The sequence below is a fragment of the Myxine glutinosa genome, chromosome 12, assembly GCF_964187855.1.
Source record: "Myxine glutinosa chromosome 12, kmMyxGlut1.1, whole genome shotgun sequence".
In the NCBI taxonomy this organism is placed as follows: Eukaryota; Metazoa; Chordata; class Myxini; order Myxiniformes; family Myxinidae; genus Myxine; species Myxine glutinosa.
In genome coordinates this window covers 29,997,152-30,024,521 of record NC_136272.1, presented here as the reverse complement: position 1 = coordinate 30,024,521, position 27,370 = coordinate 29,997,152, and the positions used below count along the sequence as shown (strand labels likewise).

General features: G+C 44.5%; 2 protein-coding genes across 7 annotated transcripts in view; both read right to left on the bottom strand.

The window, feature by feature from the left end:
* Nucleotides 1-373: 373 nt before the first annotated feature.
* On the bottom strand, nucleotides 374-21,305 carry FAM107B (family with sequence similarity 107 member B). 3 transcript variants are annotated; one of them, XM_068132864.2, is made up of 4 exons: nucleotides 21,217-21,305; nucleotides 5,923-6,075; nucleotides 4,041-4,191; nucleotides 374-1,707 (listed from the first exon to the last, which is right to left on the bottom strand). In XM_068132864.2, the coding sequence occupies exons 2-4, from the start codon at nucleotides 6,069-6,071 to the stop codon at nucleotides 1,594-1,596; spliced, it is 414 nt and encodes a 137-aa protein (XP_067988965.1). In that variant the 5' UTR covers nucleotides 6,072-6,075; nucleotides 21,217-21,305; the 3' UTR covers nucleotides 374-1,593. The 3 variants fall into 3 exon arrangements, with proteins under 3 accessions (XP_067988965.1, XP_067988964.1, XP_067988963.2); XM_068132863.2 differs by lacking the exon at nucleotides 21,217-21,305 and adding an exon at nucleotides 21,047-21,179; XM_068132862.2 differs by lacking the exon at nucleotides 21,217-21,305 and adding an exon at nucleotides 7,285-7,766.
* LOC137438012 (uncharacterized) overlaps nucleotides 20,188-27,370 on the bottom strand; it is a 68,319-nt gene continuing 61,136 nt past the window's right edge. For all 4 annotated transcript variants that reach the window (XM_068132857.2, XM_068132858.2, XM_068132859.2 and 1 more), the window contains 5 exons: nucleotides 26,810-27,026; nucleotides 26,458-26,629; nucleotides 25,096-26,108; nucleotides 24,856-24,949; nucleotides 20,188-21,402 (listed from right to left, as the gene is read on the bottom strand). In XM_068132857.2, coding sequence (XP_067988958.2) covers nucleotides 21,297-21,402; nucleotides 24,856-24,949; nucleotides 25,096-26,108; nucleotides 26,458-26,629; nucleotides 26,810-27,026 — 1,602 coding nt within the window. In that variant the 3' untranslated portion in view covers nucleotides 20,188-21,296. The remainder of the gene's footprint in view (nucleotides 21,403-24,855; nucleotides 24,950-25,095; nucleotides 26,109-26,457; nucleotides 26,630-26,809; nucleotides 27,027-27,370) is intronic.

Genomic DNA, 27,370 nt, shown 5'->3' with positions numbered 1-27,370 from the left:
TCAAGAGGTCAAAGGCCAGAGGTCATGTCAGGTAAAAATGTGTAACGAGAGCAGCTGAATGGATTTAAATCAAACTTGGTGCAAGTATTATAATGATGTACTAATGTGGGCAGAGGCACATCTGGTGACGTTGAAGAGTGTTCTAGTTTTAATATATGTTTCCTAGCAGGAAAGGGATGTGAGGGAAATTAAAGGGAAAGAATAAATGAGGGTATCACAAGTTCAGTCATGCACCATGCTCTATGCAGTGTCAGTTCCTGTCGAAGCAGTTTCTTAACTAGGGTTACAATCTATGGCTAAAATGGATGACGTGAGGGCTATGCACATAACAATGAGATACTGTACTCAAAAAAAGTGTTAACGAGAAACCATATTCAACTATAAGAAACCCAGAACTGACTTTATAGCTTCAACCAAACACAGAAGAAAAACCTTGACAATCAGAGTGAAATACAAGCACAGTGGTGTTAAAAAATAAAAAATAAAGCAATTTGCTCGAGCAATTATACAACCGTGGACATATAATACAAATGGTCAATTCATGAAATTCCCTATCAATGGCACATTAGGCTTTCATAAACCTCAACAAAATGGACAACCTTTGGCACACATACTTTACATTAAATTACAACACCAATTTTTTTTACATTTCTAACTCGGTCCCAAACCACTCAACCACATGCTCGGTGAACTTCCAAACCGTGTGGTTGTTTTTCTCAGATTTACCCGAAGCCAAAATCTGTACCACGTCAGTCAAATGGTTTACTTAACAAGGCCCACAGGCAAAGCACCCGGGACCTGGATCACAGCGTTAATGGCCGCCACGTTTGATGCCAATGCAATTGATTGGTTCTGCAGTACCAAATGGAGGTAGCTCCAATGAAAACAGCCCGAGTACCTGAAAACAAAACATGTACAGCACATTCACAAAGCAGATGAACCCTAAATATTCCTACACAACCCACACTGGAGGTAAACAGCTGGGAAACGGTCCATAAATATCCCTTGGCTGATTCATCCGTCAGGTTCCCTTTTCATGTGCGATTCAAACACAAATTGTTAAATACTTCAACGAGTTTCATTAATTACAAGGTTTCAAGTGTCAGACTCTGCAACTCAAAGTTAAAATCCAAACGAGCATGGAAAAAAAATGTTATGGTATTTTGTAATACTGTACCAGAATTCACTTTTTTATCACATTGATGAGGGATATCACAAGTTTAAATGGACGAATCGTCTCGAGTTAAAACAATCCAAATCTCAAAGCCATTTTCTCTGAGGCAGATCATTCATCGTGAAAGGCAGCGGTACGAGACCACAGGCGGGTTTTTTTTTGTTTGTTTCGATTCTGCTGCAGCACGTTGTATACAGTACAAGGACCCACCACTTCTAAACATATAAATTGCTTCCCAGACACCGCTGCTCGTGTTCCAAGCAAGTCCTCTGGAATAAGCTCAGAAAGCAACCCGACAGCTCTAAACACACCATTTGTAACGAGAAGCATCGTTGCTGCAAAATAAGGTGTCTACCCATGGCAGCCATTGCACTGCTTACACCAACAAATTGCAGACACATGCTCACAATGACTTCCCATTAAACGCTGGGCTCCTGTGCTGGGGTTAATACGCTCCGCAATGCCCCCTTTTTCTTCACAAACTCGGGGGCATCCTGCTGCTCCTGCTCTGCCTGAAGCGTCTCCAGCTCCATCTGTTCCACATTCGGGAGAACACGGTTAGCACTTCAATGGAATCTGTCACAATTGGAGAGGAGGCCCCATCATCAGGCCCTTACAGAAGATGCTCAAAACTGCATCAACCGATGCAGCAGGTTGTGCCATGATGGTCACTTAATGTGGTATTTGCTTTCAGAGGAAGACGTACGACGACACTCCCACCCTCAACCAACCTCTCCACCCACCTGCCTTCATCACCCTCAATCCTCTACTCTTGCCAACATCTCGAGCTGTGTCCATTTATTTCTACAGCACGTCAGATCCTGCCCTAGTAGCAGCAAGGATACCACGCAATGGAACACCACCATGATGTTATGAGCCAACGCCCCCGAAAGGTTTACAATAATGAAGCAAATGTTGATTAAAAACAAAGGTCTTTTTTGACAAAAGGAAGAGTAAGGAATGGTTTGCAGTGTTCAAAATTACGGGTACATACATGCACAAATGCACCTGCATTTTTAACGGTGCATTTACAACTTCCTAACCAAAACACCAATTCTGTTGATACGTAACCAATTAACCAATTGGTGTTAGTGCTTCCCCCTTTTTCCTACTGTTCCTTTTGTTCTGTTGCGTCCTGATCCGTTCCATGTTCTCGCTCTTCCACGAGCCTTGAATTTGTATTTAAAAAAATAAAAAGAATGTACAAAATTATAAGCAAACCCACTGTACAGTCATCTCACACTGAAGAGAATGAGGAATTGGCATTTGCCATTTTACCAAGGCTAATCAGACTCATACCTTGCAGGAGGAGATTGTAATATTTATTGCATGAGGTGTGACGTATTGAAGGTCGTCAGTTTATTAACAAGGTCGCAAATTGAAAATGACAGTTATCAAGTTTTTATGACTTATTACAAAACTGGAGAGTTCATAGAACAGTTTACCCGACAGTCTTGAGAAAAAGGACAAGGGAAGGGTTTTTTTTTCAAATCTTGCTTTGCGTTTCCGAGCACGATCTTTATTTTCTACGAGCCGCGATTTTGTCTGAATCTCAACCTCCTCCAACGTTGAGAGCATGAGCGGTAAATTTGATTCATAGAGATGGTGTAATATTTTGTCCACGTACTGTTAAACTGAAGGTTTTTGAAAGTGCCTTAAGGCGTTTGTGTTCCAGTGTTCTAGTATATCATCCAATTGAAAAAAACAAACTTTTGAGGCTGCAGAAAGAAAATAATAATAATAATAAAATAAATAAATAAACCTTCTCACCGCCATTGATGTACCCTCTTTTACACCACCTTATATAACACGTTACACGAGTTATCCATGCCCATTTGTGTCCTTTATGACATCCATAAAAACAGCAAGCTTCCAATTTTGTATGATTTTAGATTTGTTTTGACTTCCAAACAGGCAGAGTAAAAAAAATAAAAAATAATATGTACAAAATCGCACCCGTCTCTGAAGGAAGTGGTTCAGTTTGGAATTTTAAATATAAAATAGGAAAGGCCTCCAAACGAACAAAACCCTTTAGAACCCAATCAAATTACTCTTACCCTTTAGTACCAATTAACATTACCCTTTATAACTCCTTAGAATTACCCTTTATAATAAAAAACGGTGGGTTAGAAAGGTTCTTCTTCTTCATTTTTTGACGGACGGGTGGAAAGAAGGACATTGAAGCGGTTTCACCACTTAAAAATGACCTTGCTCCTCTCCACAGATGCATGATCGGGGCAAGATTCCGTACAATTTGCCAAATTCAAAGCCAAAGTACTACTAAACTGCAGGTTTGTGTTCCGATTTGTGTTCAACAAATAACATTCAATTGAAATCAAGTAGTTTCCTCATCATCAGCTGACATCTGGAGACAGAGTGAACCGCCGGCATAACCCAGCTCTGCACTTTGGACGTGGGGTAATAAATATGTATTTAATAAGAGTTTAACAAATACGTATTTAATAAGAGTATGCAGTATATTTAATCACCAATATGAAATTGACCAGGATTGGCGTCAACCCAGAAGTGGCGTGCACCACGTATTACAAATATCCCTCCGATGCAATCTCGATGTTGCATTCAAGACAAAGGTTAAAATTTAAAGTGGATTTTACCTTGTGTGTGATGGCCTTAAAATAATCCCACAAATTTTAACCAACATTTTTGGTAGTCTTTGGGTACCCCTATTGAACCTATTGAACCATGTCACCCTGTATTTGCAGTTTTACATCTACCCTGTACATGTTTTTTTTGTTTTTTTTATTAAATCCTTGGTTTGGAGTTTGGGGAGGAAGGGGGTGTGGGGGGCTTAAAAAGTTTACAAAGTAAATAAATGGTAAATAAGGAAGGATATTTTAATTCCCACCTGCTGCAGCTTCATTTGTCGTTTCTGCAACTCGAGCTCAAGCGGCGAACACTTTTGCTCCTTTTCCTCGACTCTCCGCCGTGTCTCCTGTTCCCACTTGCGCTTCTCCAGCACCTTCTGCAGTTCAGGCTTTTTAATTGGCAAGTTTCCCCTGAGCGTGCATTCGCAGAAAGGACCAGAAAATTAGAAAAGGGTGGAAGGTTGTACAGCGGGGCTCTAGGCACATGTTAAAACAGGTGGCATTACACGATAACGGTGTGACGCATGGACAAAACCATACTTTCGTAACAATTTGCAGAAAGCCACGACTTTGCTTTGGCTATGCATGAATAGGTGGCAGCAGTGTCATATCCTTCATTGTAAAGCATTCTATGCTACTCAGGGTCACACCTCGAGAACAAGAACAGATCCTTTAATTACAGGACCCACAAAACTATTTTTTGCCAAAATAACCTCATCACTGAGGGAAGGGCACAAAGGCACTGCAATGATTATAAACCACAAAGGGCTTTAATGTCGCAAGGTGGTCAACCACACGCCAATCCAATAGGAAATGTGGAAAGGGTACTGCCCATAAACACTTTTGTTAAATAGACCGTGGTATTTTTAACCCCACATACTGAGATAATCATTACAATATGAACAGAGTCTCCATTGTTAAAAATTTGATGTTTGGTCTGCATTTGATTCCCGAGCAGACTATAAACTCGGATTGGTGTTTCGCAGGCCGGAAGTTGCATCACAAAGTGCACATTCCCTCGGATAGTGGTTAAGGTGCGTATCCCGTCTGCGAGCATTACTTGGTGGACGTCAGAAGATCCCACAGTGTCTTCTACGAAGAGTAGGGGAGTTGTCGCCGGCACCCCGCTATAAGCAAGCGATAAATTGCTACCCAAGTCAGCTCCAGCCAAACGTCAGGCCTGGCCAGCTGTTTCGCAAAAAACGTAGGCCGAAAACCTACCCTGGCTGACACGACAGCGTGAGGATAATTTGGACCATTGAAGTAATCGTATTACAGATGCGGCGTCATGCAGAACAAGTTATAACTAGATATCTGCGATCATAAAGCGATTCACAAGGACAAGCCTCTCCCGACCGGGGAGATTTACCCTAAACGACCGCCCGCAACTTACCCTTGACCCGCGATCCGATGATGGCCTTATTTTTTTCGGACCATCATATGACCTTGTCCTTTAACATTTAGGGGTTGAGTGTAAATTAAGAAAACGTGTCCCGATACACAATCTATCCATAAAACTCAACATCATGAAAATCGGAGGAAAATTATTCAAGTAATGATCTAAAAGGTGTTTTTTTTGTTAATTAGGCCACAATCCGAAAAGTGTAGGTGAAGAACATGAATCAAATATCAGGTGTACAACATCAGCACATGAGTACAAGTACGTTATCATGATGCAAGAACATTCGCAAAAATTCAGCAATGACAAAAAACGCGCGTTTTGTTTTCTTTTCCAGACCATCATTTGATCTTTAACCCAGAGGGATATGATGTAAATCAAGCACACATGCATCTTTATCTAGGTCTAGGCTATCTAGAAAGGTCAATTTCGTTAAGATCAGGTCAATGTATTCCAGAGCATTAACACCTACATTGCAGGTGGGACAGAGGAAGATGTTTGCTTCATATTATGAGTGTATCCTCCATGATACAGCACCTCTGACACTGTACATTTTTGTCCAATTAGATTCTTCAGACTTCAATGAATTTCACGAAGTAAGAGACTTCAATAAACAGTCATGTACCCGTTATGGTGTAAAAGATGGTGTCAAGTTAAGGGTGTAAAATATTTCAATAAATTCAAGCATCAAATGGGATTTCCTCACTGGGGCTGTTGAAGCATCACACTTGTACGCAACTCACGTTTTGTAGTTCGAGATGAGCTCACGGTGTAGCGTTTGGTGTTCCCGGGAGTTCTGAACGGGGTTAGGAAGTTTCTGTGGCCAAATCAGGTCCGAGTGACCACAAGAGGCCAGAACAGGATTGTCGGACTCCTTCAGCTCTTCTGCCATGACACTGAAGACAAACGACCTCGGTAACTTTTACCGAGTGCTGCCAGTTCAACACAAGCACATTGTACAAGAGCTCCTAAAGGGCTCTTGATAAATGTATGCATATAAAGTTGGGCAGGGCGAATGGAAGAGAGTGGGTTGTAGATATGGGGCTGGGGTGGGGAAGAGTGGAGGGGGTAAGCATGAAGCACAGTGCTCGGCATCTACAAGAGAATATGGTTTTAGGATCGATTCCCAGTATAAATCAAAAACCTGGATATATTGGACAGATGGTGAGATAGGTATAGGATATATTGATTTATGTGCATGATAGGTACAGGTAGCCTGTATGTGGATGGGTGATGATACTGGGGTTGGTGCAGCACAGGCATGATGGGGCGAATGTCCTCCTGCGCCAAAGTTCCTTGTGGGTAATCCTCAATATCTCCCCTGGTTTTCCTTCAGTTCCTCGAAGATAAAAGTGCTTTTTCTGTTATCAGTCGGAACAGCAGCTCAAGTCAAGCCAGAGCAGATAAACAGTCGGTCGGAACGTAAAGGGGAAATAATCTGCGATGACGCCGACTTTTCCATGAGGAATGAAAATAAAAACCGCTTTCTATTACCAAGAACTAGACAACGACGTGCGCGTCTTTGTTCCCCAATTTAACTTAAAGCCGGACGATGGAAATCGCTCAAGCGAACAAGCGACGATATCGAAGTTATACACCGCACAATAGAACGCGACCTCAGTGCACAACACACGATGCGCGCTAAAAAGCGGGATAAACGGTGGTTAATTAAAATAGCAGGTGCATTAAAATTAAGCCGTCCATGGCCTGCACAACACCACAGAGAAAGAGTGGGTTAAAGAGCCACGCCCGTCGCCGCATTCTCGTTCATCACATATTCCTGTACGTTTAAATCTCCAATCTCGCGATACTATCTTCACGATCCGCGACTCCGCGTGCTCATCTACGTGTCTCAAGTCGTGCGAAACTGTCTCTATAGAGACTATATGTACGCCCATTATTGAGACCCCAGTCCCACACGGCTCCACCCGTACACTCCACATTTCCTCAAAACATTTCATTTACATAAATCCCGCTTGGACAAAGAGGACACGCCGCGCACATGTGAGACAAATACCGTCCAAAGGAAAAGGACGGTGGTCGGTGTAGGCGAGGCGGCGAGCCTTTTATACAAAACCCCACGACCCTTGAGCACAACAGCTTACCGTGTCAATCTGTCCCGACGCACGCTGACCAAACGAGACGCGGAAGATGTTCGTAATTTTGGATTATTTCTTCTGGAAGTTTTCGTGCTCTTGCACAAATTTGATGACGTATATAGTAAAAATACACGATATTACTTAAGATTAGCCACATTAGATTTCAAAATGGTAATGAAAAAGACCAGCCGATTAAATAATACATTGACGTACATCACAATGAGCTATCGCCTGCTACACCGCCTAATTCAGACGTCAGAGACAATTACAAGAGAGATGCAAGATTGACGTGAATTACAACAAAAATACACACACACGTACACGTATACACACATAGATATAGATACACCACACTCACATGTATACAAACACCACACACACACGTACAGACACATACACACGTACATACACATCCACACACCCACGTACAGACACACACACACACACCCACACCCACGTAGAGACATATACACACACATGTGCACACGTATACACACATGCACACACATGTATTGCACTTATTTCTGACTTTTTTTTCCCTCTCATTCAGGTGTGTGTGTGTGTGTGTGTGTGTATATATATATATATATGTGTGTGTGTGTGTGTGTGTATACATTTGTCGTTGGTTATCTCCAAATACGGGTTTGAGAAGGTGGAACGGAGCCCTACCAGGTATTGATGTATCCACCTTCGTGTGTGTGTGTGTGTGTGTGTGTGTGTGTGTATATATATATATATATATATATATATATATATATATATATGTATATATATATATATATATATATATATATATATATATATATATATATATATATGTGTACATGGGTGTGTATATATGTGTACATGTGTGTATATATATGTGTACATGTGTGTATATATATGTGTACATGTGTGTATATATATGTGTACATGTGTGTATATATATATATATATATATATATATATATACATACATATATGTGTGTGTGTGTGTGTGTGTGTGTGTGTGTGTGTGTGTGTGTGTGTGTGTGTGTGTGTGTGTGTGTGTGTGTGTGTGTGCACGTTGGTATCTCCATATGTGGGTTTCAGGAGGTGGAGTACGGACGGAATCCTCCCAGGTCTCGAAACGTCCACCTCCATTTCAGTAAGGAATTGATTCATGGACCAGTTTGTGAAGTTTTCTTGTCTCAGAGTTTTGTTCCAAAGACTCTTTTCAGGATTATCACTGAGCCCTCCCTGTACAGCCTTCAACTCTAGTTCGTTTGTGGTAATGTTCCCAGGGATGGTTTTTAAGATCTCTCTAAGGTTCTTCTTTGTCATTCCCATTGCCCCATTATCACTGGTACAATGTCGGCACTCTTCAACTTCCAGAATATTTTCACTTCATTCGTGAGGTCCTGGTATTTGGTCATTTTCTTGAGTTCCGCGTTGCTTCGGCCAAAATCGCTGGGGACTAACACCTCAATTATCAATGCTGTCTTTTCCTTTTTGTACCTCAGATTATATCCAGTCGCAATGCTTTGTTTTCTATGTTCACGCTTGATGGGATCATTAGGTCATAGGTGAAAATTACTTCCTTGTTTTCAATTATTGCTTTTGGTTCATATTTCCATGAGTTTTCTGGAACTGGGATATTGAAGTTTTTGCAGATGTGCCAGTGGATCCCTTGACATATCTTGTTGTGCCTTTGGGTGTACAGCTGTTCTGACATGAGTTTTTTTACATCCCAATTGGTGGTGACTCGTGCTTTCTGTTTCTACCTTGCAGAACCTACACCTATCCAATTAGCTCAGTCCCACAATCTTCCCTAAAGCCATTGGTGTGGTGTCCTTGGTCTTGAGCATTTATAATGATTCGTTCTTCATCCGAGTTCATCTGACCTCTTCTCTATAGCCATTCCAGTGATCCTTCTTTGTCTAAGCCCAATCTGTCCAACACTTTTTTTATACCTTCCTGCTCTTTTATCGTTTTCCCAGTTGTCAGTGTATATCTCTTGATATTTCGTTTTATATTTGTCTTTTGTCTTTTTTGCAATCATTGGAGCTGTATTTGTAGCTGTTTTGGTTTATTGTGTGACATCTTCCATTCGCACCTATCTTTAGAAATATTTTCCTCGGAGGTTTAATAATACTGTTGCGGAATATGGGATTTGGCCTCCATCCATATCCGCTTGTAAATATTCCCCTATTTCCCCAATACTTCCCAACTATCCCCAATCCCCCATTCCCTAGTCCCATTGTCTGTAAACAACACTCTGTAGCCCCGACCTTCCCCTATTTCCCCCATTAAATGTCGCATCCAGGTTCACCGCATCTCACGTAGACAACTATAGGACATCTTGCTAGTTATTCTTAGTCTATGTCAGTTAAGGACTCGTTTCCATTAATTCTGACTCTTCGTTGCACCAGAATGTGATTGTATGGCACCGTTAGAAAGTTTAGGACCTCCAAATACCTCCCCGCAGCTCTTCCTCATGGTACAACAACAACAACAACAACAACAACAGCGGCGGCGGCGCGGGGAGTGTGCGTCCTCACTCCGGCTTGGTTAGCCGCCATCGAACATGTGCTCCGACGGGGTTACCACGCAGGGGCTCGCTGTCAGCTCCACGTCAAGGGCGGAGCCCGGTAACCCCCCGCACCCAATGGAGGCAGCGGACCGATTCCATCTGGGGCGGAGCTAACGAGCCGAGGGCGTGTCACTCCCCGCGGGACATGCGCAGGAAGAGGGAGGTGACGTCAGATGCGCCCCCAGCACGGAGAGAGAAGACGCCACCTCCAAGCGCTGAATACCTCCCCGCATCTCTGGACCGGACCGCGTTTGATTCTGCCCCTGAGCCAAGGTGCACCTTGTGCTATCGACTGCCTGCCCTTCCTTGCCATCAATCCCTGTGTAAGTCAGTCTTGTCCCGTTTGTCTGTGGTCTGTCAGGGATAAGATAAGACTGTGTCTAAGTGCCCATTTTTCTGTGCTTTACCTCTTACCGTGTAATCTACCCGTTTCTGCATCACCAATATTATATCCTCCTCCTCCGGTCTTGAGAACTGTACCCCTTGTGTCGTTGCATTAATCCCAGCCGTTGTGTCCTTTCCTTCATTGATTTAGCGTAGCGCGATTCGGCCAACGTTCGAGTGTAATCGGGTAAACTGTGCGAACACGGCGGCCATTCCGCTCGGTCAAGCAACATCTAAGTCGTGTCCGTAACAATTGGTTGTCAGGAGTTGGATTCGAACCTGGGACTAAATTTATTTAGCCCAAATTTTGGAACACCAATTGTGTTAGTACTGTAACAATTGGTGTCGGGAAGTGAGATCGGACCCGAAGCGCGCTTCACGCGCTCGAAATTATTAACGGCGAAATTTGATTGTGTTTTACAAAAATAAAAACCCGAATTTTGAAAGTCGCGCTATGGCAGATCAAGACGGCTGGGTTCCGGTAGAGGAGAGTGAGGCAGGTTCGATCCAGGACCAAATTGAGGGACAAGAGGGGAGCGAAGCAGTGAGGGTGGCAGGTTCGCAAAATAGCGTCGTCGCGCACGAGGTTACGGGCGCGCAAAATGGCGCCTCGCACATGGCCACGGCGACCGCGCCCGCGACCGTAGTAGCGCCACCGGTGGATTTGAACCTTTTTTTTATGCAAATGAAGGCCCTTATGGACAAGAATAATGAAGAAATGGAAAACAGAATGATGGGGGCCCTTATGGGACAAATGGGAGACCAAATTGGAGGTTTGAAAAACAGTATAGAGGCTCAGAGTGAGCAAATGGGGGTAATGAGGGACGAAGCGAGGGGTACCGGTGAGGGGTTAGACAATAATTTTAAGGGATTAGACAAGAAATTTGGGAAGTTAGACGACAAATTTGAGGGGTTAGACAACGGGATAAAAGAGGTGAAAAATGGGTTAATGGGGGTAGAAAACAGAATGGCCGCTCAAGAGAATCAAATGGAAGGGATGCAAAAGGGGTTAGAGGGGTTAGAAAACAGTATGGAAGGCAAATTGAGGGACATGAGGGACCAAGCGGAAAGGGAAGTTAAAAAAATGGGGCAGCAGATAGAGGGGGTCAGAATGGGGGTAGAAACTAAATTGGATGCTCACAGGGAGGAAATGGAGCAGATGAGGGTGGCATCTGGGCAGGAGATGCAAGTGATGGGAGAAGAGATCAGAAGAGGTGTGAGTGAGGAGGTCGGAGGAGTGCGCGAGGAGGTGAGGCACTGTAAGGAGCGCATGGAGAAGGAGGTGAGAAAGGGGACTGTAAAATTGCAAGGTGGTATAGAGGAGTTGACGCTGGGAGTGGAACAGCTGACGGAGGGACAAAAAGAACTAACGGACCAGGTAAAGAAGAACACAGCGGTAATAGGAGGGTTAAAAGCGACACAAAATGACCTAAAAAATGACTTGATAGCGACACAGAGGCAATGTCAGATGGTACGTGAGGGACTGACAACGAGGTTGGACGAGGTGATAGAGGTAATGGAGACGAAGGACCGGCAGGTGAGGACGCACATGGAAACGGTCAAGGTAGCCTTAGAGGATGAACTTGAGGAGACGTACCGGGAAATAAAAGAGGTGAAGCAGAAATTAGAAGAAGTGGAAGAAGGGGGTGAGCGAAATTAAGAAGCGACGGAGAGGGGATAAGAAAGAGATAAAAGAGGAGGTAAAAGAATTGGTCCAAAGTCTGTGTTTGGATCGTGATGATGTGCTCATTAACCGGATGAGGGATTCGCAGGTGATGGAGGAGAAGCGAAGAGGAAGAGGACCCGGTGTAAGTGGTGACCAATATGGTCGTGCGTATGATGCGCCAGGTGATTTAAGAAGCTTGGGGGTCGAGATGGACCCGGGTGTTCGTGAGAGGCCGTTGGTGAAGTGTGCGACAGGTCTGGTGTGCGAAAAAGGAGGTGTGCGAGAAAGTCTGACTCTGGGGTGTGTGAGGAAAAAGTGCGTGCCAAGGAGTGAGGGTGCTGTCGAGAGTGAGTCGGTCGTAGCGCGTGTGCGAGGGAGCACCTGGAAGCGCGTAGTGAGGAGTGTTACGGAGGGTGTAAAGGGAGAATGCACGCCTGTGGTGAGTGTTACAGAGGATGTAACGGGAGAGGGTGTGCGAGAAAGATGTGTGACGGACAGGGGCATGGAGAAAGAGTGCGCTGTCAAAAGTAAGGAAGAATGCACGCCTGTGGTGAGTGTTACAGAGGGTGTAACGGGAGAGTGTGCGCGAGAAAGGTGTGTAACGGACGGGTGCATGAGGAAGGAGTGTGCTGTCGAGAGTAAGGGTGAGTGCGCGACCAAGAGTGGAGGTGAGAGTAGTGAGAGTGACATGGAGCGTGAGTTAGTTGTGACAGGTGAGCGAGGATGTACACCTGGAATGGAAGGATGCACACCTGGAATGGTAGAGCGTGTGTGGGAATGCACGCTGGAATTGGTAGTGAGGCACGTGGTTGGGTGTGCGAGTGAGGGCACACCTGTGATTGTCACAGAAGAGGTGACCGTGGAGGGGGCGTGAAGAGGTGTGTTGGTGAGGTGTGCGAGCGACGAATGTGTGCCAAGGTGTTCGGTGGGCAGGTGTGTGACCAAGTCGGTGAGCGGAATGAGTGTACCTGGGTGTGTAAGGAAAGGTACGAGGAGCATGGGAACAGCAGGAGGTATGAGCAAGAAAGGGGTAGCGTATGCTTGTGAGCATGCAGGTGAAGCATCGACGGTAACCGGGTTAGAGGTTAGAACGACTTATAGCCGAATCGGGCCCTCGGTCCGCGTCGGGCAGCTTCGCGTGCCGCGAGGACCAGCGGGGATCCGAGCCACGGCGGGTTCGAAAGGACCGCCGTGCGCGATCCACGCTGGGCCTCGCGTGGAACGGCCGCATCCGGGCTCCACTAGGCGGAACGGGCAGCCCGATAGGAAGGGTCGTCATGGCGACCACTTTCTATTGAGACGTGCCGGCAGGTCGAGATCGGGACATTGGATGGCTCCACGCCGAGGTGGTGCGTGGGATCTCGGCCCGGGTAAGCCCCCGTCCCTGCCCCGAATGCGGGACGTATCCAGCCGCTGGCACCAAACAACCCGCATTCATTGCTCGGCTTTACGAAGCCGGGCTTTGGACAGGAATTGGCGCACCGAGAGGCATTAGTGAGTAGACTGTGTGATGAGGTTAGTGTTTTGGACCCAAAATTAGAGAAAAACAAAATTTGATGATTGGCAAAGGATTGGCAGTAATGATTGGCAGATGATGAGTAGTGATTGGCAAATTTTTGATTTGTTGAAATTTGATGTGCCAAATTGGTATTGGGAGATGCCCGATGTGGTGGGATGGCAACTCTGTCATCCCTCACAAAGGGGGGCAAATGCGCTATAGATTATGGGGTGTATGGCAGTGGAAACTAGCCCGGGTGGGTTAGGTTATATTGATAGGGAGCTAGCGAAGATGACAGTAGGTAACGTTAAGTTTAGTTAGTGACTGATACCTGTAGTGGGGATGCAGGTAGTTTAGTGTGGATGATAATGACGTGGTATGTGCTTAGTTTAAAGGGAAGACGGGGAGCACTAAGTTAGCAGGGTAACAGGTAGTTCAGATGATGCTGTGTGAGAACTGGACAGGTGTGTGGAGCAGTGGATGAGTAGTGAGTGTTGTGGATCAGCGCGAATGCGCTTGGGGAGAGAAGGGTGCAGGTGGCACCAGGTGTGAGAGCACAGGTGTGCAAGTACAGGTGTGTGGAATACATGGAGTAAGTGGTACGGAGTGGTGTGCATGGTGCGAAGGTGTGAATGGGGGAAGAGTGGACCCCCATCACGGATAACCGGGGCGGGTAGTGTAAGTGTTAGGTAGAGGGTATAGGTAAATTGTGGTTGGATATTGGCATCTGTGGTGCGGTTGCAGAATGGTATTGTGGATGGGTGCATTAGTGTTGTGGAAATGGCTGGGCGTGTAGCCTGTTAGTGTGTGTAGTTGGTTGGGCACTCCACCACTGTGAGGATGTCGGCCAGGTGAGGCCGCAGGTGGGCTCTGGGAGCCGTTAGTGTCAGTGGGTGCCTGAGGATCCCGGGTGTGGATCGGGCAGCCCGTGCCAGAGAGGGCACTGAGGGGGTGAGAGTGCGAGAGGGCCTTCCCCAGTTAGTTAGGTTAGGGTGAGGAGCAGGTAAGCTCGGGTGGCAACTACAGTGGTGGAGGTGTGCAGGTGGGTAGACCTGCTGGGAGAGCTACACGTCACAGCCCAGAAATTGTGCGAGAGCACCGAGTGTTGAATCGGGGGAGTGAGACCCCAAATTGAGAAGCACCACAGTTTGGTCAATGGGAATTGGTTTTTAGAACCCATAGTGTAAGTTGGCCAATGGATTGGCAGGGAAAGACCCCGGGTAATGTAAAGTTGTTAAAGTCATTTAGGAAATAGTTAGGATTGATGAACCTGTCGCACCATACGCAGCCACTTACCTGAGGTGATGATGATGACTCCACACCTGTGTTTTCTTTGTTCTGTGTTGCAGGAAATGAGAATTGCTGTTGGATTCGTGAGACGCATCACGACGTGGATAAGACATTGGGGTGATTCCATCTCTCCCTCCTTAGGAGGGACTGATGATGAATTGGTGATGGCAAATTTTGATGTTAAGTTGGAGATGGCAAATTTTGATGAGAGTTGGAAATGGCAAATTTGATTGGTTAGGAGGGAGAGAAGACGAATTTGGTTTATGGGAGGAACGGGGAAGACAGTAGGGACGTTTGTTGATGTGTAAAGTAGATGTTTATGGGTAGTGTTGTGTTTTGTGGATACAGTAAGGGGTAAGGGAGGGGCAATGTAGGTTACCTGGTGGGGGGGGGGGGGCGTACGGTAGGAACGTACCTGTCTCACCTGGTTCCCATGTGCCCCCAGTGTGCATCACCTTGTATTGCGTGCACTTTTGCGCCCTTACCACCTTACTCACTTGTCTTCTTCTTTTGTCTCCCACCTCCGAGGATCTGGCTTTGGGGCAGAGAGAGAGGAGAGAGAGGTGCTGGCTCTGCAGTTGTGGGCCTGTACTTTCGCTGCTTGCTGCCTGGATCGATACACCATATGGACCGCAATTTTTGTGGCCGCCCACCATGGACCGCAGTTCTTTTGCGGGCAAGCACCACCCGTTGATGGACATCTGGGTCAACGTGGCACCTATGCCATACAGGTGAACCACTTATAGTTGGCCCCCTGACGGCCACAATTCAGAAATGGACGCGGTTGGCGCCTTTCTTTATTTTTAAAGAAGCCAGAAGGCCAAGTACACCACATGAAGGCAAGACCAGCGGCAGAACATCGGCCGGCTGCGACACCACCGGTGACTATGAACACTTTATTGGTGCACCGGATGGTGCTGACTGTATGTATGGGGTGGTGCTTTTGGTGCTTGGATGGGGTGCTCTGCACATTATTAAAGGCCGTAAGGCCACAGAGCACTCGTGGGTTGGTGTATCGATGCTGGCATGCGTGCTCTCTCTATGCATAACATCTGCATGTGTTCCTCCAAAAACAGGTCCTGGATCGTAGTGTAAATATCAGTGTAGTCTTGTATAAATGATGCTCCCTACCGGCTGTATGTTTAGTTTGAGGATTCTTTCCACGATTTGGTTATCCTGTGGGTGTGTTTCTGTGAGGAGAAGGGTGCAACGTCGCAGGGGGACATATTTACTCATTTGTGAACATCTGTAAAACTGTCGCACTCAGGGTTGAGTTAATAGTAGAGGGAACTACATCTGAGTGCCACACTAACGTAGGTAAAAATTTATCGGGTCGGGGCGCCCCGAGGTAGAGAAGGGTGCAATGTTGCGGATATGGGATTTGGCCTCCATCCATATCCGCTTGTAAATATTCCCCTATTTCCCCAATACTTCCCAACTATCCCCAATCCCCCATTCCCTAGTCCCATTGTCTGTAAACAACACTCTGTAGCCCCGACCTTCCCCTATTTCCCCCATTAAATGTCGCATCCAGGTTCACCGCATCTCACGTAGACAACTATAGGACATCTTGCTAGTTATTCTTAGTCTATGTCAGTTAAGGACTCGTTTCCATTAATTCTGACTCTTCGTTGCACCAGAATGTGATTGTATGGCACCGTTAGAAAGTTTAGGACCTCCAAATACCTCCCCGCAGCTCTTCCTCATGGTACAACAACAACAACAACAACAACAACAACAGCGGCGGCGGCGCGGGGAGTGTGCGTCCTCACTCCGGCTTGGTTAGCCGCCATCGAGCATGTGCTCCGACGGGGTTACCACGCAGGGGCTCGCTGTCAGCTCCTCGTCAAGGGCGGAGCCCGGTAACCCCCCGCACCCAATGGAGGCGGCGGACCGATTCCATCTGGGGCGGAGCTAACGAGCCGAGGGCGTGTCACTCCCCGCGGGACATGCGCAGGAAGAGGGAGGTGACGTCAGATGCGCCCCCAGCACGGAGAGAGAAGACGCCACCTCCAAGCGCTGAATACCTCCCCGCATCTCTGGACCGGACCGCGTTTGATTCTGCCCCTGAGCCAAGGTGCACCTTGTGCTATCGACTGCCTGCCCTTCCTTGCCATCAATCCCTGTGTAAGTCAGTCTTGTCCCGTTTGTCTGTGGTCTGTCAGGGATAAGATAAGACTGTGTCTAAGTGCCCATTTTTCTGTGCTTTACCTCTTACCGTGTAATCTACCCGTTTCTGCATCACCAATATTATATCCTCCTCTGGAGGTCTTGAGAACTGTACCCCTTGTGTCGTTGCATTAATCCCAGCCGTTGTGTCCTTTCCTTCATTGATTTAGCGTAGCGCGATTCGGCCAACGTTCGAGTGTAATCGGGTAAACTGTGCGAACACGGTGGCCATTCCGCTCGGTCAAGCAACATCTAAGTCGTGTCCGTAACAATACCTTTTCTGGTTTGCCGTTTCCGTGTTTGATACAAATTGGATTAGGTAGTCTGTTCAACTTCTCACATGATCAGCCAATCTGACAGTTGTCACTCTGTGCACTTGGTTAAGCTCCATCAGTCTACTACCTCCACCTTGTCTTGGCCGGTACATTCTCAGGATGCACTGATTTTTGTGGAACATTTTGTGGATGGTGAGGAGTTTCCTTGTTTTGATATCTCGTTTGTTGATTTCTGCTTGTGGCCAGTTTACTATTCCGCAGCTGTATTGGAACACTGGCACTGTGAGTTGTTTTATGGCTTTGATTTTGTTTCTTGGGGAGATGTACAGTATGTTTGTGATTTTGCCTGTCTAGCAATCAAACAAAATTTAAAATCTATCCAAATGACTTACTATTAAGAATGTCATAAAGGACACAAACAACAGGCCATAAATAACTAATGTAAAATGTTAAATAAAGTGGTGTATAAGACACTGCATCAATATCCGTAAACTTCTGGATTTATTTTTCTACGACCTTTAAATTTCCATTTTTTATTTTATTTCAATTTAATCATATACTTGAACAAGAACACAAATCACCTTCTTGGAACTTTTAAAACCCTTCCATTTCGCAATACTTGGCCAAAATATTACGGCATTTTACATCACCACGACATTTTACATCAAATTTGCCGCATATAGGCCCCACCATGTCTTGCTGTTTTATAGTTTTCCTCTAGTTATATTATTACTTCCGTCACCAAAGGTGGATGTCGGTTATGTTTTCACCCCTGTCTGTCTGTCTGTTTGTTTGTCCGTTTGTTTGTGAACAAAATATCTCAAAAAGTTGGGGACGGATTCGGACGAAATTTGGCAGAGAGTTAGGTATGTGACATGGACTAAATGATTAGATGTTGGTGAAGATCCGGATTCAGATCCGGCTAGTATAATTTTTTAAGTGATTCTTTACCATTGAGTGATATGGCCAACCAGGTGGAGGTATGCTCTCTACTGAGTGCCATTCTAATTATTACATTTATCTCAAGACTGTGTGGGGTAAAATGTTCTATGAACTCTCTAGTTATTTAAGAAAGGCCTCAGAGAAGAATTGTGGAACCATAAACCTGCTTGCTTGACTTCAGTTGGCAAGAAGATGTTTGAGCCGTTAATTAAAGAACAGGTAGAAAACCATTTGAACAATTTCAAACTAATTGAAGGTAGTGAGCACGGAACTACTAAGGGAGGTCATGTTTAACAAATTAATTAACTTAATTAAAATTAACTCAGAGCAGTGAATGCATGGAATGGTCTTCTGCCAGGGTAATGACAGTAGTGTCAGTGGGTAGTTTTGAAATTGAGTTGGATATGTATGTGGAAGTAGTGAGGATGAGGGAGTACTATGATGTTTTCATGATTTGTTCAGGCTTGATGGGCTTAATGGCCGCCTCCTGCATTGAAGTTTCTTGTATTTCCTCATGTTTCTGGGAGGAGTATGAGCCACTATAGATGTGATGAGCCTTGTGGGAAGGGGGCGTAGAGGAGGAAGTGATATGTTAGTTGACAAAAGGGAGAAATGAGAGGGAGAACGAAGGGGGAGGGTAGCGTTTGCGTGAAAAAAAAAAAAAAAGGATTCATCATAACAGACATGCGGCAGGTACATCATAACGGGCACATGACATGTTCATCATTACAAGGACGTGACTGGTGGCTGGTGACTGGTGACTGGTGGCATTACAAGGACGTGACTGGTTCATAATCACGGGCGTGTGTCGAGTTCACCATAACAAGTGCATGTCAGGTTCATAATCACAAGCATGTATCGGTTACACCATTGAGGGTGAGTTATGGTTTCCTAGTAACGGGTGAGTGAAGTTCACCATAACGGGTGCGTGGTGGGTTCATCATAATGGGTGCATGACAGATTCACCATAACGGGTGCGTGACGGATTCACCATAACGGGTGCGTGACGGATTCACCATAACGGGTGCGTGATGGATTCACCATAACGGGTGCGTGATGGGTTCATCATAACGCATGCGTTACGGATCCATCATAACAGGTGCATGACAGGTTCATCATAACGCATGCGTTATGGATCCATCATAATGGGTGCATGATGGGTTTATCACAACGGGTGTGTGACGGGTTCATCATAACGGGTGCGTGATGGGTTCATCATAACAGGTGCGTGATGGGTTCATCATAACAGGTGCATGACGGGTTCATCATAACGGGTGCGTGACGGGTTCATCATAACGGGTGCTTGACGGATTCACCAGAACGGTTGCATGATGGGTTCATCATAACGGGTGCGTGACGGGTTCACTGGGACGGGTTTACGGGTGCGTGATGGGTTCATCATAACGCATGCATTACGGATCCATCATAACAGGTGTGTGACGGGTTCATCATAACGGGTGCGTGACGGGTTCATCATAAAAGGTGCGTGACGGGTTCATCATAACGGGTGCGTGACGGGTTCATCAAAACGGGTGCGTGACGGGTTCATCAAAACGGGTGCGTGACGGGTTCATCAAAACGGGTGCGTGACGGGTTCATCAAAACGGGTGCGTGATGGGTTCATCATAACGGGTGCGTGACGGGTTCATGATAACAGGTGCGTGATGGATTCATCATAACGCGTGCGTGGGGGGTTCATCATAACTGCCGCATGAAGGGTTTATTCTAATGGACACATGATGGTACATTGTGCACAATGATTTAAGCACTGAAGCATTATGGGGTGGGGAGAAAAGAGGATCTGTTTTGCACCGATGAAGCATATTATGGGATGTGCATTCAATACAATTGCAATAAGTTGTGAAAATATTTTTTGGGTGGAGGGTTGTCTTTTTAAAATGTAGTATTAGTAAAAACCATATTCCTTTAACATGAAACAGTAAAACATGGTATTCTTTGTTTTGAAGAAAATATTTAACTCCGGCCCTAGCATTAGCAAATGATACCTAATAAAGATCAGATTAAAATTTTCCCATTCGCCAAACAAAACCCATTAAAATCTGTTTCAAATTTCGAGTCCTTGGTTGTTTTGTGCTTCTGACATCAGATACAACTCATGACATGGGACACCCTATTAGCCTGGAAACGTCAGCCAATCAATGCCCACTTTTATTCAAACATAAAATAACATTGCATGGATTTATATTTGTATTTATCTTTACAAGTTGCTCACATTAAAACTACCCACTTAGCATTTCACTTTGACATTATTGATGCTACAAATACGTTAGATATTTCACATTCTACAGGAAACCTCGTTGGTTCGTCGCCTTTGAAAGAGAACGGCACCTTTGCAATTGCCAATGGAGATCAAGGAAGGAATTCTTAATGTTCATGGAATAATCAAGTGGCAGATAATGGACGCCATTCAAGGACAAGTACAATAACACACACCAGGCATTTTAAGGCCATTTTCCCTGCTAGAGCGGGGGTTAGCCTTGCGGGCCCCATGACAATCTTCTTCATTTTGCCCTATTTTCTGCATCTCCCCTTGTTAACCCCCTTGCCCGCATTTCTTCTTCCACCATCTTTAGCCAAGTCTTTCTCGGTCTTCCCCGTCCTCTACTTCCTTCTACATTCATTTCCATCACTCTTCTCAACCAGTCACTTTCATCCTTCCTCAACACATGACCAAACCATCTCAACCTGTTCCTCTTCACAGCATCCATCACAGGCTCTATTCCCATCATCTTTCACAATTCATAATTTGTCTTCCTCTCTCTCAACGATACTCCGCACATTCACCGAACCATTCGCATTTCCACCCTTTCCAGCCTTCGTTGCTGCTCTACATTCATTACCCATGTCTCGCTCCCATAAATCATAACACTTCTCACACATGCAGCATACACCTTTCCCTGATTCAAGGAAATACGTTGATACATTCAAGGACAAGTGAAAGGTGCATTCTTATTCTAGGCCTGATTCATTACCTAAGGTTTCAACTCGTGCGAAGGGATTCACATTATAACAGCAGGTTCTCCTTCAGACAGACCATTCAGCTAGCTGGTCCTTGTGGTCCAATTACTGTACTTCGTTCATGGATCTCATAATCTCTGCCTAAACCGAAGCTGTTTTTTTTTTTTGTTTTTTTTTTTTTTACATTCCTGGGAAGATCTGTTGGTTTAGGAAATGACACTTTTTCTCCTGCCTCGTTTCTTTTCCCCATTCTCATCGTCCTCACTACACAAGTGTGCCGGCCTCGGGGTCCACCACTCCACTCCAAGCCATATGATGCAATTCTGGTGGAGATGTCAAGGCCGTATGACAATCCTCCTCAGGACTTGCGCTGCGGGCAGGGTGAAAGGGGAGGAAAGGGGAGCTTGTTTTTGATTTTGTTTCCAAGGAATTTCACGCAAGCCAATACAGTCCACCCTCCCTCCCCAAGACACGTGAAATGTCCCTGGACAAAAGCAAAACAAAAAGATTTCTAACATTTACTCCGACTTATCTTGAGACCACATTTTGGCCAAAAAAAAAGGAGATTGTACATTCAACTGTATTAACGGGCAAAGTTTCACATGTATAAGCTTCTTGGAAATACTAAGTTATTGTTGGGGAAGTGATTGCAAAACGGAACCGCAACATTGCAAGGCAAATGGTTATTGTCAATTACTGAAGAAATGCTGCTCATTCGTAATCATTTCATTGTTTGACCATATTTGACCAATAAATCTTACCCTTTGCGGCATCTAATTACCTCCACCACCAAAGGTGGACGGGGGTTATGTTTTCACCCCTGCCTGTTTGTGAGAAGGATATCTAAAAAGGCTGTGGACAGATTTTGGCGAAATGTGGTGGATACGTTGGGTGTGACAAGGACGAATTGATTAGATTTTGATGAAAATCCGGATTTTTCGAGGATTTCTAGGATTCTATGATTTTCCGTAAAATCCGGAAAATCTTAGACTGTGATTCTTCACCATTGAGAGATAGGGCCAAAAACGATACATACATAGCACGATATCGCAAACAACTGTGGACCGATTTAGATGAATCTTGGTGGACAGGTTGGATGTGTCATAAGGAAAAATTCATTCGATTTTGTTGAAGATTAGGAGCCGGATATATGATAATTACTCCTGCTAGGGAGTAATGCATTCACTCGTGTCCGTGTGTGTGTGTGTGTTCGTGTGTTTGTGAACAAGATATCTGGAAAAGTTCTGAACGGATTTGGATGAAAGTTGGTGGGATGATTGCCCTTGGGATAAGGAAGAATTGATTAGTTTTTGGTGAAGCTCAGGATATTATTCCCGATCCAGGAATTTTTTGAAGGATTTTTTTACCATTGGAAGATAGGGCTCATGTTTTTTAAACATTATCTTCTATATATTCTATATTTAACATTGTGATATGAAAATAGTTTTCATATTTGTTGTAAATGTAGTTTAAACTCGTGGTTATGCGTTAGAGCGGTGTATTTTTTTTAGCAGCGTCGTCTTCAATGTTCATTTATTTTTTTTATAATAAAGATATATTCTGTCATTTTAAAACCACCAAAGTGTGTATTAGGTTTCCCCGTTTCATAAAATGTATTGTTTGATACGTATAATGCTTTAAAACTTTTGTTTTTTTTAACCTCAGAAGAGATATCAACATTTAGCTCAGTGAATGTCATTTGCGGTGTCAGTATTTGATGAACTTATAAAGACTTAGTTCCAGATTTGTCAATGGCTGCGGTATATTAACAAACGAATAAAACAGATTTGGCAAAATTCCAACTTTTTAAAAAAAAGATCGCATATTCACCCAGGGTTGTGAGAGGCTGAAGAAGAAGAAACCTCGCATGGGCTTCCCAGACCAAATAAATAATTCTGGTTCTGGCTCTGCGATTTTCAGGTTTATTACTCCCGCTAGGGAGTAACGCATTCGATCGTGTCTGTCCGTGTGTGTGTGTGTTCGTATGTTCGTGTGTTTGTGAACAAGATATCTGGAAAAGTTCTGAACGGATTTGGATGAAAGTTGGTGGGATGATTGCCCTTGGGATAAGGAAGAATTGATTAGTTTTTGGTGAAGCTCAGGATATTATTCCCGATCCAGGAATTTTTTGAAGGATTTTTTTACCATTGGAAGACAGGGCTCAATTTTTTTTAACATTATCTTCTATATATTCTATATTTAACATTGTGATATGAAAATAGTTTTCATATTTGTTGTAAATGTAGTTTAAACTCGTGGTTATGCGTAAGAGCGGTGTATTTTTTTTAGCAGCGTCGTCTTCAATGTTAATTTTTTTTTTTTTCTAATAAAGACATATTCTGTCATTTTAAAACCACCAAAATGTGTATTAGGTTTCCCCGTTTCATAAAATGTATTGTTTGATACGTATAATGCTTTAAAACTGTTTTTTTTTTTAACCTCAGAAGAGATATCAACATTTAGCTCAGTGAATGTCATTTGCGGTGTCAGTATTTGATGAACTTATATAGACTTAGTTCCAGATTTGTCAACGGCTGAGGTATATTAACAAACGAATAAAACAGATTTGGCAAAATTCCAACTTTTAAAAAAAAGATCGCATATTCACCCAGGGTTGTGAGAGGCTGAAGAAGAAGAAACCTCGCATGAGCTTCCCAGACCAAATAAATAATTCCAGTTCTGGCTCTGCGATTTTCAGGTTTATTACTCCCGCTAGGGAGTAATGCATTCGATCGTGTCCGTCCATGTGTGTGTGTGTGTGTTCGTGTGATTGTGAACAAGATATCTGGAAAAGTTCTGAACGGATTTGGATGAAAGTTGGTGGGATGATTGCCCTTGGGATAAGGAAGAATTGATTAGTTTTTGGTGAAGCTCAGGATATTATTCCGGATCCAGGAAAAAATTTTGGAATTTTTTTTGGGAAAGATTTTTTCTGTTTTACTGCATGAAAGCTTTTATTCTTATTCTTAAATGATGTTTTTCTCCTCTAATTCCGAGATATATCAAAAGAAATTCTCTGACAGTTAGGGCTTACTTTCTTTTTCATTTATTGTTTTGGGGAGAGGGGATGTTAAACAAAACATATTATTCTAACTAAACCCACGGCGGGAGTATGCGCTCTACTGAGTGGCGTTCTAGTTTCATTTGTGATTCTTCACCATTGAATTACAGGGCTAAAAACGACATATGGCACAATATCTCAAAAAGTCATGGACAGATTCGGACGAAACTTAAATGTTCTTCACCATTGAGGGATTGAGCCAAAAACGATATACCCGTATCACATAATGTCTCAAAAAGGTGTAGACGAGTTATGACAAAATTACGTGGATGAGTTGGTCAGGTGACAAGAACAAGCCGATTAGATTTTGGTTAAGGTCCAGATCCAGCCTATCAGTGGATACAAAACGTAAACTGTTCAGCTTGGTGGGGGTATGCACTCTACCGAGGGCCATTCTAGTTAACAAATAGATCAAAATGTCTTAAAGTGCAAGAGGAAGTGAATTAGAAGTGAAATCACCATTGCTCATTCTCAATTTGTATGACATCTCTGGTATTTTGCTGAATCATGACTGATCGCCAGCCAGCGCCCAGCTGGCCTTGCTACAGTATTTGAGGTAAAAAGGGGACCTCTTGATCCTACTCAATATTTATATGAAGAATCTTAACTAGTAAAGACTGTGTAGGGTATCCCCTCTTTTGTACATCTGTGTCCCTCATCGATGTATACAGAGATAAAGGTGCGAACAGATTTCACCTATTGTAAATTAGCAATAACAAATTGGCACCAATTTGGTCGTACAGAGAGATTGTGAAGACAAACCTTTTTGCCAGAAGAAAGGAGCTCAGGTCCAAAGTCTCGTATTCGTCCAAAGAATGCATGACAATAGGTCGCCGCCGGCTTGAGGCCTGTAGATCTGTGTAGAAAGTCAGAAGAAGACAGGTTACAATTGATGAGGTGGCGACAGATACCCCATTGCCTGATACAGTTCTGGAACTTAGTTGTCAAGTTAGTGAAGTGTTGAACGAATTGATAAGCAGAATTGATAATTCATCCTCTTACCATTGTTATGGAGGGCAAAATGTCTGTGGGCCGCTTGTGTCTGAGGTCCAGTGTAGAAGCACGATGGCACATCCAAAGATGACACTCCATCTTCCAGTTGTTGCGGTTTCCCCGACTGCTGATTCTCAAACCATTGGCGCAGTTTCACCATTACGAGACCTTGCTCTTGGGCTGCCATGTCCACTGACTCCGACCTGCACCTCTCTGGTTGAGTTAATGATTCCTTTCTTAGCTCAAAATTTGGAGAACATAGATTTCTAGTGTTTTGGTAGAAAGGAAGAACTGTAACCTTTTTCTGAGATGTCCCATCATTGTGCACGTCAAAATTGGTATCATTGTCCCCAAATTGTTGAAATGTGATTGGTCGACGAGGCGACTGAACGATGTGTTTCATCACACCGCCTTTAGGATTCTGGTCAGGCCATTCAAATCCAGAAGGTGCAACATTATTCTGTTTGCCAGCACAATCAACTCTCACATTGCTGCCTGTCAGGTCGGGCACACTGCCTGAAGGTACGGCCCCCAGCCGAGGTGGCATGGAGTCGACAGAATCGAAGTCAGATTCGTGCCATTGCCGACGCCGTGGAAATAGTCTGGGAGTCAAAGTAAAGGCCGGATGTCGTGGTTTGGTTAATGCCGACTGCACCTCGCTACGGTGACTATCACTGCTGTAGCCGGAACTTCGGTGGCCCGGCTGCTCGTTACACCCGAGCACTTCAGGTAGCCACCAATCCGTGCTTGAATGGCTGCTCGTTGTGGAGCAACTGTCAGGACAAACAGAGCTTCTACCACTCTCACTACCTGATAAGTCAGAACATGTGGGATAACTCGTCCCATCAGTCCAATGTGATGCGCATTGGCTACTTGGGCCTACCACTCTGCCGGATTCCTTCAGAGCAAATTTCGAAAAGGTCCAGACATCACTACCCGAGTTATTCGGCGGCAAATAGGCTTGTGAAGGTGCTGCACAAGTGGGCACGACGGGGTAGCGATTGGATTGGGAATCCAGCAAACTGGAAAATGCAACACAACAATGGTACATTGCATAGATATGTTAAAAAAACAAAACAATAAAGTGAGATAAAATTACAAATCAAAACCAACACTGAGAAAATGTGTACAGACCCCATTTGACCCAGCCTTCCCTGGTAAGCACTTTTTAACAACCCCACAACTGCCTCTAGCTCAGGATGTTCACACTACACAATGTTAAGAATACTATCAACCCATTAACAAAGACCAACGATGGTATAAATCTGTCATAAAGAAACTGTTAATTTCGGAAAAGGACAAAATACAGCTTCTCAAAAGGTAACTTAGAATGAAAAGAAAGAAATTAGATCCTTGGGTAATGGATCATACCTGCATTTTGGGTTGTGCTTTCCACGTCGCTCATTTTGCCGACCAATGGACAGCGAAGAAAAGTTGGCGTGAAGATTGTTCTGACATTCCTTTTCACGTGGTGCAGAATGGCTGTTATGCTCTTTGGGAAGCCCATTGCATGTGGAAAAACCTTTCATGAAGGAAGGGTTATCTACAAAGAAGAGCGACAAGAGGTTTGGCTGCTTGGTGGAGCACAAGTATGACGGCGGCGTATTTAGGTTGTCAAGCATTTCGAAAACAATTACATTACTGTGACTAGGCTTACGAGTACTGACTAGGTTATCAAAAGTGTTGTATGGAAGTGACCGAGTGTAGAGAAGGTTGGTTGTACCTAGCAGGGAACCAGTACTGCGGCGGGTGACACACTGTTTTCTCGCCTGGTGCTCCAGCTTCCGCAGGTGCTTGTACGCTTCTTGAAGTTCATCCTCTCGTTGGCGACGAATATTTTTTGCGAGTCCAGGCTCAGATGCTAAGCGTTGAGTTGCTCGTACAATCTGACGGGCTAGCAGTATCTCCTGCAGTTGTCCCTGCCTGCTGTCGTCCACCGTCTGGAGAGACAAAGGATGACAGTTAGACAAAGCGCTAGTGAGAACAGGACCTGGGGGTAGGGACGGCGAGAGTGTTTGCAGATGTTCCGACATTTCACATTTTTGCCATATATCAGAGGCTTTACTTAGTGGACATCACTATATAATGTGCATGTGGGGAAGGATGGAGTTGTAAGTTGAGAAAATCATTGAAAATGAGAAGGTGAGCATAGTTTAGGTGAGTGAATATGCGACATGCTGAATGTGGGAGGAATGGAGAGGAATATAAGGAAATTTGTAGTGAAAGAGGGAAAGGACATGTATAACCACCCTCCCTCCACTCCCATGTCTCCCTGGCCCTCCCC

What these genes read in the sequence shown, in the direction of transcription:
- FAM107B (XM_068132864.2), bottom strand. Translation starts at nt 6,071, where the DNA reads ATGGCAGAAGAGCTGAAGGAGTCCGACAATCCTGTTCTGGCCTCTTGT. An exon ending in CTCATCTCGAACTACAAAAC is followed by an intron (nt 4,192 to 5,922) that starts GTGAGTTGCGTA and finishes ATGCACGCTCAG; the next exon opens with GGGAAACTTGCCAATTAAAA. An exon ending in GACAAATGAAGCTGCAGCAG is followed by an intron (nt 1,708 to 4,040) that starts GTGGGAATTAAA and finishes AATGTGGAACAG; the next exon opens with ATGGAGCTGGAGACGCTTCA.